This window comes from Colobus angolensis, unplaced genomic scaffold, assembly GCF_000951035.1.
Source record: "Colobus angolensis palliatus isolate OR3802 unplaced genomic scaffold, Cang.pa_1.0 Scaffold291, whole genome shotgun sequence".
Taxonomy (NCBI): Eukaryota; Metazoa; Chordata; class Mammalia; order Primates; family Cercopithecidae; genus Colobus; species Colobus angolensis.
The window spans coordinates 1,970,960-1,982,419 of NW_012116166.1; the positions used below are offsets into that span (position 1 = coordinate 1,970,960).

At 45.6% G+C, this 11,460-nt stretch overlaps 1 protein-coding gene across 3 annotated transcripts; it reads left to right on the forward strand.

Annotated features, from left to right (window-relative positions):
- The first annotated feature begins 6 nt into the window (after positions 1-6).
- On the forward strand, positions 7-10,830 carry CCNE1 (cyclin E1). 3 transcript variants are annotated; one of them, XM_011949164.1, is made up of 10 exons: positions 7-128; positions 327-395; positions 4,079-4,224; positions 4,348-4,483; positions 7,208-7,354; positions 8,233-8,328; positions 8,507-8,641; positions 8,751-8,862; positions 8,957-9,114; positions 10,168-10,830. In XM_011949164.1, exons 1-10 carry the CDS (start codon positions 63-65, stop codon positions 10,288-10,290), a joined length of 1,188 nt encoding a protein of 395 aa, XP_011804554.1. In that variant the 5' UTR covers positions 7-62; the 3' UTR covers positions 10,291-10,830. The 3 variants fall into 3 exon arrangements, with proteins under 3 accessions (XP_011804554.1, XP_011804556.1, XP_011804557.1); XM_011949166.1 differs by lacking the exon at positions 8,507-8,641 and having other exon boundaries at positions 10,168-10,826; XM_011949167.1 differs by lacking the exon at positions 7,208-7,354 and having other exon boundaries at positions 10,168-10,826.
- Positions 10,831-11,460: the final 630 nt, after the last annotated feature.

Below are 11,460 nucleotides of genomic sequence, written 5' to 3' on the forward strand. Positions count from 1 at the left end.
CGCGGGTGCTCACCGGGCCCGGTGCCACCCGGGTCCACAGGGATGCGAAGGAGCGGGACACCATGAAGGAGGACGGCGGCGCAGAGTTCTCGGCTCGCTCCAGGAAGAGGAAGGCAAACGTGGCCGTTGTGAGTACAAAAGAGACAGGTTGAGGAGCACCCCCCCATCTCACCTGGGTACCCTACTTGACTCTGCCTACGGCGGGTGGGGGGGTCCCTTGGGCAGGAACGGTGCTCATAACCTGATTAGCTTTCTCTTCTTCTCTCTCTCTGTTTTTGTCTTGTTTGGTGTGTTTCCTTGGGGTCATGGGGGTGGCTTCATGTTAGTTTTTGCAGGATCCAGATGAAGAAATGGCCAAAATCGACAGGACGGCGAGGGACCAGTGTGGGAGCCAGGTAGGTCCGCCCGGGGTTGGGCCTCTGTGGAGGTCCTTCTCCCTCTGGGTCACATGGGGTTTCATGCTCTCGTCTCACTGGAGACACTGGTGAGAGTGAACTTCTCAAATGCAGCCACAGCCCATATGTCCCTGTACCTGTCAGTGGGTACTGGCCTCTGCCAGTCCTGGGATTCCAGGAAGTTCGGTGTTCCTGACTGGCACTGTCTGAGATTACAGATATGTGCTGATGCCTGGAAGAACCAGAATGGACATCACATTATTCAGTCCTCCCCTTCTGCCCAGGAGGAAACTGAGACTCAGTTAGAGGAAGAAAGTAACCCAGAGTCCTGTGCCACCCAGGGGCAAAGTTGGGCCCTCATCCTTGTCTGTAAAAGCTGGTGAACTGGGGGAGGATTCCTGGGTGTTTATAAGCAACAACTTCCCCCCCATCTACACCTATTTTTCTTGTCATGGTGCTTAAGGACCTCCTCCGTCTTCTGTAGGTCAGGTTTCAAATTCTTCTCTTTCTGGCCCTGGAAGTTCTTCTAGCCCCTCCAGCAATTACCTGCATTGATCCCCAGCTCAGCCTGACCTCAGCAAGAGTATCAGTGGAACATTCAGTGTAATGATAGGTGGTGTCTCGATACATTTTTTTGACTGCTTTTCTTTTCTCTCCTGATGGAGTTCCTGCCAAATTTCCTGCATGCAGTGTGATGATCATTATAACATCAGAAGTTTCTTGCAGGAAAAGCTTGTACTATCTCTTTACTTTCAGAAATGGCTGGAGACTGTAGTTATGGCTCCAGTGCGGGAAGCAGCCTATCTCTAAACTAGCTGGTCAGGCCTTCTGACTCTATCACAGATAAACGCTGAACAGAAACAGTGTTCCACCTGAGTACAGGGATCCCAGCTAGGTTAGCAGAGGAGCACCTCACTGTGCAGAGCAGCAGCCAGGGTAGTTCATCTGGAAGTGTGAATGGGCCGTGTTCAACTCAATGGGCCGTGTTCTAAATAGCAGTTGTCACTGTAAGATCCCCCAAGACAAGCCTTTCTGAAGAGGGTCCACTGACTATTGAAGAAAGGGTTGCTGATTTCCTTTTTCATTCAAAGAAATCATTTCAGAGAAGGAAGTAAGATGGCATATCCCAAGTTTTTTTTTTTTTTTTCTCCCCTTAAAAAGAAGTACGTTCAAATCAAGCAAGTTGATTTTTTAGGTATTATAAAATGAATTCTGACTTTGTGAAGTTTATTTTCCCAGCTGTGTTTTGAATAAAAAAGAAACTTCAGGTGAAGATGAAGCAGGGCCGTCCCTGTTACATTCTTGGAGTTTTAGAAGCATGTCTGTTCTCAAGGATAGCCTGAGTAGTGACGAGGGTGCCTGGGACGGATTGTGGCTCTGTCCCCTGGCCACAGCGTGGATAGCTGTGCTGCCAGAATAGCTGTACCATTTCCCACTAGAAGGCATTTTCGTGGTTATCCAGAGATTAATGGCAACAGATTTCTGTACATTTTGTAGAGAGCTTAAACATTAGCTGTCTATGTATGGAGCAGTATCTTTGTTATTTCTTTGTGGAGATTCATGAAACTAGAACTTGGGGGTACCACAGAACCTTTTTCCCTGTTCACATACAGAACTTTTCTCTGGAGTTATCATAGTTCACCCCAGTACGACAGTTTTGAGCTACTTGGAGCCATTGTTCTAAACTCTTGTGTAACTGCTTCATCAAGACCACATGGAAGTTTTTTAATTTTCATCTTAGCCTGTTCTTAATGAAAAGAATACCCTTTTATCTAAGACCTACTTAACACGTCCATTTTGTTGTTTAATTTTTTTGCACGAGACTCAGTCTTTCTATTGAAGTGGAATCCTGGACTGTTACTTTTCGGAAAATAATCCTACATAAGGAAAAAAGTGGTATGAGGAGATGGAGTGGTTAGGAATCCCGCTGGTCTCTTGCTGTTATCTCATTCCTTCCTAAATAAAGTCAGACAGATCTTGCTTTGAAACTTGGTGTACACTCTAGTTAAGGACATAGACTTAATTATTCTACCTCATCCACTGGTCCCTAAAAGGCCAGCTTTGGAAACCGTTTGTCTGCTGATGGTTCACCTAGTTTGTTTGGGAACTGCTGCTGGACTCATCTATGTCCAAAGGCCTGCTCTCAGATGTGCCAGCCATCTGGCCTTAGAGGGCGGCACCCAGCATTATGCCTTCAAGACTAGAATTCATTCTTCCTGAATGAAGAACAACTTACAGCGGTTGTAATGTGACCCTTTTTGAGTCAAGGAAATGCCACCCGCACATGGTGGTAGAACTGAAAGGAAGCAGCCTTGCTCGCACAGCTGTTGGCAGGAGCTGTCATGGATAATTTGCATGCCCAATTCTTTGTACATTGGGTGGGGAAGAGCTTTATCTGGCTTTGCTCTTCCAACTGAAAGTGTCTGGGCTTCCTCTGAAGGCGACCAATGTGCTGTGGTCGCCACTATGTGCTGCGTCTTTGAGGTAGCACTTAGAGCCCAAGTTTCCACGTTCATTTTAGTGACCCCAGTTGTCTATTTTTTTAAAGCAGAGACCACCTCCAGGCTGGTGGTCTCTGCTTTTGAAAAAAAAAAAAGCCAGGTGCGGTGGTTCAGGCCTGTAATCCCAGCACTTTTGGAAGACAAGGCAGGAGAATGGCTTGAGTCCTGGAGTTCGAGACCAGCCTCGACAACATGGCGAAACCCCATCTCTACCAAAAAATACAAAAATTAGCTGGGCATGCTTGTGCATGCCTGAAGTCCTAGCTGCTTAGGAGGCTGAGGCAGGAGGATGGCTTGACCCCAGGAGGCAGAGGTTGCAGTGAGCTGAGATCGCACTACTGCCTGGACAACAGAGGGGAGACCCTGTCTCAAAAAAAAAAAAAAAAAAAAAGCCAAGTCTCAGACTTTCATATGGCTTCCATGCTAGTGGGATTGTTACCTGCCTGATATCTTCAGCAGAGTTACTATTTCATAACTTTAAAAAATCAAACAGACATCTTAGAGTAGGAATAGCTTTAAAAAAGAAAATATTCTAAATAAACTTTAGTGTTTTTCAGATACTGAAAACTGAATACATATCTGAAACCTTTAAAAGAAAAGCGTAGTGCTTTGGTTTATAATAGTTCCTTATTTTATTGGGTATTTGAATTAGTCTGCAAGACTCAAGATTCAGAGGTCTTAAGGAGTATCTAGGCTAGCTTCCTGTAGACTTCATAGTATGACCTGTGACCATCACTTGATTTGGTTTTAACTAGGTGGATGTTCATTCTGTTTGTTTCGAGTTAAGGAAAAGAGAAAGTCCTTTATTGTTTAACATATTTGGCTAGTCGCGCAACAAAAAAAATGTCACATTTGATGGGATTTTGTTTTAAACTGAGGGGACTTTAATATATATGGCAGCCAATTTACATTTTTGATCTTTTATACTAATGAATGTGAAGTGCTTATGTAAATATTTTTGTTGACAATTCTGTTTTAAGAAATTTTAGTAGATGCATTGTACTCACTAAAAAACAAATCTTTGAGTTGTGACAAAAAATATCATAATGTATCTTTTTGGAAGCACTTTCAGAGGTCATGTCCAGTATCTTACAGAGTTGCAAGTGAATTTGCAGTGTTTTTGGGTAATGTAGGAGCTGTTTGCATCTTATCTCACCTCTCCTGTGTATTTTTCATTTACAGCCTTGGGACAATAATACGGTCTGTGCAGACCCCTGCTCCCTGATCCCCACACCTGACAAAGAAGATGATGAGCGGGTTTACCCAAACTCATCGTGCAAGCCTCGGATTATTGCACCATCCAGAGGCTCCCCGCTGCCTGTACTGAGGTCAGTGCTGACTCTACCACGTGGCTTCCAGGTCTCTTACTCCATGCTCCCCTTTATCCCTCATAGCGTGGACGCATTCTTACCCCTCTGTGGGCCTCATTTTTGTTGTGTGTTTTGTTGTAGCTGGGCAAATAGAGAGGAAGTCTGGAAAATCATGTTAAACAAGGAAAAGACATACTTAAGGGATCAGCACTTTCTTGAGCAACACCCTCTTCTGCAGCCAAAAATGCGAGCAATTCTTCTGGATTGGTTAATGGAGGTGAGCTTGAGTCTTCCTGTTGGCTTCATAAAAGCACTGAGCATTTCCAGCATTTTTGTGTATTAGGACCTCTGTGTGGTTGATTCCCTTGACACGTTCTCCATCTCTGAAGCTATATGGTATATTTACTGAGGTGGTCTTTCTGTTTTGCTTGTATTCTTAGCAAGAATTTCGAAATCTTTTTTTTTTTCTTTTCTTTTTCTTGAGATGGAGTCTTTGTCACCCAGGCTGGAGTGCAGTGGCAAAGTCTCGGCTCACTGCAACCTCTGCTTCACGGGTTCAAGCGATTCTCCTGGCCTCAGCCTCTTGAGTAACTGGGATTACTGGTGCACGCCACCACACCCGGCTAATTTTTGTATTTTTAGAAGAGACAGGGTTTCACCATGTTGGCCAGGCTGGTCTTGAACTCCTGACCTCGTGATCCACCCGCCTTGGTCCCCCAGAGTGCTGGGATTACAGGCGTGAGCCATCATGCCTGGCTAAATTGCTTTTAAATGTACCCACTGGGATGCATATATCACCTCTTTGATAGCTACTGTCATAAATTCTAAACACATGTGAACAAGTTTATCTTAAACAGGGCTGACATTGTTTCTTTTTAATTTCTTGGAATCCATTCCCTTTTGCCACCATGCCCATTTATTCTAATAAAATATACTGTTCAAATCCTGGCTGGGCACAGTGGCTCATGTTTGTAATCCCAGCACTTTGGGAGGCCAAGGCAGAAGGATCCCTTGAGCCCAGGAGTTGGAGACTAGCCTGGGCAACATAGCGAGACCCCATGTCTTTTCTTTTTTTTTGAAACGGAGTTTTGCTATTGTTGCCCAGGCTGGAGTAAAGTGGGGCGATCTCGGCTCACTGCAACCTCTGCCTCCCAGTTTCAAGCGATTCTCTTGCCTCAGGCTCCTGAATAACGGATTACAGGCATACGCCACCACACCTGGCTAATTTTGTATTTTTAGTAGAGACGGGGTTTCTCCATGTTGGTCAGGCTGGTCTTGAACTCCTGACCTCAGGTGATCCGCCTACCTTGGCCTCTCAAAGTGCCGGGATTACAGGTGTGAGCCACTGCACCCGGCCCTCAAGACCCCATTTCAACAAAACATAAAAAATTGTCAGAGTATAGTGGCTCACGCTTGTAGTCACAACTACTGCAGAGGCTGAAGTGGGAGGATTGCTTGAGCCTGGAAGTTGGAGCCTGCAGTGAGCTATGATAGTGCCAGTGCACTCTAGCCTGGGTGACCATGAGACTCTGTCTCAATTTTTTTTTTTAGCACATTTTTTAAGATATTTGGATCATTGGAGTGGCTTCTGTATTTTGAGACAGAGTTGCTCTGTTGCCCAAGCTGGAGTGTAGTGGTGCAGTCACGGCTCACTACAGGCTCCAATTCCCGGGCTCAAGCAGTCCTCCTGCCTCAGCCTCCCCAGTCGTTGGGACTATAGGCATAAGCTACTACGCCCTGCCAATTTTTTATTTTTTGTTGAGATGGGGTCTTACTGTGTTGCCCCAGCTGGTCTCCAACTCCTGGGATCAAGGGTTCCCCCTGCCTTGGCCTCCCAAAATGCTGGGATTACGGGTGTGCGCTACAGCACCCAACTCAGATCTTTTCTTGATCCACACTATTTTATTTCTCTTTAACAGTTAATCAAAAGAACAAGTGTAACAAAATTTGATAGATAATGGTTAAACATAAGAGAGATTTTATTGGTAGTATATCTCTTACTGGGATGAACTGCGGTAGCTTATAGTTTCTGATTAAGGGAAACTTCCTAGACAACCTTGTAAGACTTGAATGGATGAGAAGTGGACTTTTCTTCTGAAGTGGAAGGACATCTCAGGCAGACCCGTTTCATGAAAACATGTAGAAATTGAATATGTAACTACAAAAGTACCCCTCATCCTCGAGGGTACATCCCAAGACCCACAGGAGATGCCTGAAGCCACAGATAGTACTGAGCTCTAGCTATGCTATGTTTTTAATCCTCTACTTTCACATTTTCACTTAAAGAAAGCACTTCACGGCTTCTCTTTGGCATTTCCAAATAGCCAGCCTCAGTACTCTTGCCCTGTGGGGCCATTATTCAGTAAAATAAGGGCTGCTTGCTTGAACACCAGCACTGCTGTGCTGTGACAGTCCATCTGATAACCTGTGTGCTACTGAGTGACTAACAAGCAGGTGGCCTGCTCCACGGGGATGTGCGGGCAAGGGGATGATTCACATCCTAGGCAGGTGAGGGTGGGACAGGCCAGAGGGCCCCTCATTTAAAACCTATCAGTTGTTAGGGGGGGCACAGTGGCTCATCCCTATAATCCCATCACTTTGGGAGGCTGAAGCAGGCGGATCACTTGAGGCCAGGAGTTCAAGACCAGCCTGGCCAACAAGGTGAAACACCATTTCTACTAAAAATACAAAAATTAGCTGGGCATGGTGGCGGGTGCCTATAATTCCAGCTACTCGGGAGGCTGAAGCAAGAGAATTGCTTGAGCCTGGGAGGCGGAGGTTGCGGTGAACCAAGATCACAACACTGCACTCCAGCCTGGGCGACAGAATAAGACACTGTCTCAAAACAAAAAACAAACTAAACAAAAAAACATCAGTTGTTGAGTTCAGGAACTTTGCATTTAATATTGTCCTATATTGTCCTTCACCAAAGTCATTACAAGATTTTTTTTTTCCCCCTCCCTCAAGTAACCGTTCTAAAACTTACTTAATATGTTTTCAGGTGTGTGAAGTCTATAAACTTCATAGGGAGACCTTTTACTTGGCACAGGATTTCTTTGACCGGTATATGGCGACACAAGAAAATGTTGTAAAAACTCTTTTACAGCTTATTGGGATTTCATCTTTATTTATTGCAGCCAAACTTGAGGTAAATCATTTTCAAGTATTCGTTCTATAATGTGTGTTATTTCTTGAGCTCCACTGAGATTGGGGGAAGAGGTTGGTGTTTTGTCTATAGCACTCATCCTAAATTTTTCTAATTTGCTACCCTAAAAGTTAAGACACATGCCAAAAAGAAAAGAGGCTGGAAAGTGACCAGGAAGAGAAAAGTAGTGAGGGTACGGAAGACCTAGGTTTGTGTAGTTACATTGAACAAAGAAAAAAAAATTGATCTTTGAACTAAGATTATAGTTTTGGGCCCGGGGTGGTGGCTCATGCCTATGATCCCAAGCACTTTGGGAGGCCAAGGCAGCTAGGTCACTTGAAGCCAGTAGTTGGAGACATGGTGAAACACCATTTGTACTAAAAATACAAAACTTAGCCAGGCGTGGGGGCGCGCACCTGTAATCCCAGCTATCCAGGAGACTGAGGCAAGAGAATCGCTGAAGCCCAGGAGGCAGAGGTTGCAGTGAGTCGAGATCCATCACTGCACTCCAGCCTGGGCAACAGAGGGAAATTCTGTCTAAAAAGAAAAAAGAAAAGATTAAAAATTTGTGTATGATTATCAAAGGGTGTATGGGCCCGACTTTCAAACGTGTTAAAGGTACTGAAAAGGGGATATTTCAAAAGTACCCACAGTGAGTCAAAGTTCCATCCATTTATTGAAGGGTGGGTGGGAGGAGTTTTTTTTTTTTTTTTTTTACAACGAACACATGTTGAACCATTGGAGTGGCTTCTGCGTTAATCCCATCAGTGCGTCTTCTCTCTTTCCATGCCAGGGTGCTGAGAAGTCATTTTGGATGCATTATAAATTGAGACTGTTAGAGACTGGCTTTGGTGCTAGTGCCATCTTTTATTTCCTTTCAGGAAATCTATCCTCCAAAGTTGCACCAGTTTGCATATGTGACAGATGGAGCTTGTTCAGGAGATGAAATTCTCACCATGGAATTAATGATTATGAAGGTGGGTTCCAGTGAATTTTCCAGCCATTTTTAAAAAGCATATGTCAGATCTTTTCCACCTGAAGTGGGAGTGCCTCTGGGAGGTGTTCTCCAGCTGGACACATTGTGGCATGGAACATGGCTGCATTTTGAACTTCTTTTCTCAATCATCGGTCTCTTTTCTCTCTGTTTTCCTTTAGGCCCTTAAGTGGCGTTTAAGTCCCCTGACTATTGTGTCCTGGCTGAATGTATACATGCAGGTTGCATATCTAAATGACTTACATGAAGTGCTACTGCCGCAGTATCCCCAGCAAATCTTTATACAGATTGCAGAGGTAAGTGGCTCCATCACGTCCGTGGGGCCACCTTCCCTGCAGCTGGAGTGAGGAACTCTGGAAGAGGCGTGTGGTGGCGTCCATCTCAGCATTCTTTTCTTCTCCATAGCTGTTGGATCTCTGTGTCCTGGATGTTGACTGTCTCGAATTTCCTTATGGTATACTTGCTGCCTCAGCCTTGTATCATTTCTCTTCATCTGAATTGATGCAAAAGGTTTCAGGTAAGTAGGCTTTCCAATGCGTGCACAAACAAGGTATACTAAGCTTACACTCAGTTGTCAGCCTCAGGTTAAGCCCACGATATCTTCCCTGCAGGGTATCAGTGGTGCGACATAGAGAACTGTGTCAAGTGGATGGTTCCATTTGCCATGGTTATAAGGGAGACGGGGAGCTCAAAACTGAAGCACTTCAGGGGCGTTGCTGATGAAGATGCACACAACATACAGACCCACAGAGACAGCTTGGATTTGCTGGTCAGTGCTGCTCCTTCTTTCAGTCCTTCTTGCCCAAATTCTTGAAACTGCCTAAATAGGCCAGCCGCAGTGGTTCAGGCCTGTCAACCCAGCACTTTGGGAGGCCAAGGTGGACCAAGCACTTGAGGCCAGGAGTTCAAGACCAGCCTGGCCAACATGGTGAAACCCTGTCTCTACTAAAAATACAAAAATTAGCCAGGTATGGTGGTGGGCATCTGTAGTCCCAGCTACTCGAGAGGCCAAGGCAGGAGAATCATTTGAACCTGGGAGGCGGAGGTTGCAGTGCGTTGAGATCACACCACTGCCTTCCAGCCTGGGCAACAGAGCAAAACTATGTCTCAAAAGAAAAAAAACTGCCTAAATAACCTGTTCAGTTTTCTTCAGGCAGGCTCCAAATATCCTTAAAAAACTCCAATTTTAATTCCTTGAACAAGAAAAATCCTGGCAAATTGATGCTGTATCTCACTATCGTATAGACCACAGAGTTCTAAAGTGTTCTTTGATATTTTTTTTTTCCTTTACTCACCTCCATAGAAAAAGACATAGTGGCCAGACACAGTGGCTTTTGGAGGCCAAGGCAGAAGGACTGCTTGAGCCCAGAAATTCGAGACTAGCCTGGGCAACATATGGAGACCCCGTCCCTAAAAAATTTAAAAACTAGCCAGGCATGGTGGCACATGTCTGTAGTCCCAGCACTTTGGAAGGCTGAGGCGGGCAGATTGCCTGAGGTCGGGAGTTCGAGACCAGCCTGGCCAAAATGGCAAAACCTCATCTCTATGAAAAATACAAAAATCAGCCGGGCATGGTGGTGGGTGCCTGTAATCTCAGCTACTCTACTCGGGAGGCTGAGGCAGAGAATCGCTCGAACCCGGAAAGTGGAAGTTGCAGTGAGCCGAGATCCCGTCACCATGTTCCAGTCTGGGTGACAAAGCGAGACTCCATCTTGGGGGGAAAAAAATAAAAATTAAAAAAGAAAAAGAAAAAGCCTATGGTAGTTGAAGCCCAAGGATATGTTGTACTTTAACATGGTATCCCTTTTATTCTTACCGACAGGACAAAGCCCGAGCAAAGAAAGCCATGTTGTCTGAACAAAATAGGGCTTCTCCTCTCCCCAGTGGGCTCCTCACCCCTCCACAGAGCAGTAAGAAGCAGAGCAGCGAGCCAGAAATGGCGTGACCACCCCATCCTTCTCCACCAAAGACAGTCACACGGAAGCGCCTGCTCCACGTTCTCTTCTGTGTGTTGCAGCGGAGGCGTGCGTTTGCTTTTACAGATATCTAAATGGAAGAATGTTTCTTCCACAACAGAAGTATTTCTGTGGATGGCATCGAACAGGGCAAAGTGTTTTTTATTGAATGCTTATAGATTTTTTTTAAATAAGTGGGTCAAGTACACCAGCCACCTCCAGACACCAGTGCGTGCTCCCAATGCTGCTATGGAAGGTGCTACTTGACCTGAGGGACTCACACAACAACAAAGGCTTGAAGCTGTGGAGGGCCACAGTGGCGTGGCTCTCCCCGCGGGTGTTCTGGGCTGCATTGTACCAAGTGGAGCAGGTGGTTGCGGGCAAAGGTTGTGCAGAGCCCACAACCAGCTAGGCAGGGGGTTGCTGTCTCCACATTATCAGTTGACAGTGTACAATGCCTTTGAATGAACTCTGTTTTGTAAGTGCTGCTATATCTCTCCGTTTTTTAATAAAGATAATACTGTCTTTGAGACAGCTGGTTTTATGAGCTGTGTCTGGTAACTTAAGGCAGAAGTCAGCCTTTATTGTGACTATATCAAGTTATCTTTTTTGACTTCATACTTCTTGAGGCTCAAGTCTTTTTTTTTTTTTTTAAGACAGGGACAGGGTCTCACTGTGTCACCCAGGCTGGAGTGCAGCGGCACAGTCTTGGCTCACTGCAGCCTCTGCCTCCCGGGTTTAAGTGATTCTCCTGCCTCAGCCTCCTAAGTAGCTGGGACTACAGGCATGTACCACCACACCCAGCTAATTTCTGTATTTTTAATGGAGATGGAGTTTTGCCATGTTGGCCAGGCTGGTCTCAAACTCCTGACCTCAGGTGATCCGCCCATCTCAGCTTTCCAAAGTGCTGGGATTACAGGTGTGAGCCACCTCACCCAGCCTTGAGGCTTAACTCTTTCGGTTAAATACATTTTTCAATGTATTTGATGGAAAGAAAACTTTAGAAGTGGGCTTCAGGTGCAGCCTGTCTGCCTCCTAGTGCCCCCTGAGCTGGAAGCAAGGAGTCCACCTGGTATTTCTCACCACGCCCTGCACTGGTGGCTGCTCACATCAGGTTCATTGGCCATCGATGGCAGTAGTGGTGAGGTCATGTCCACACC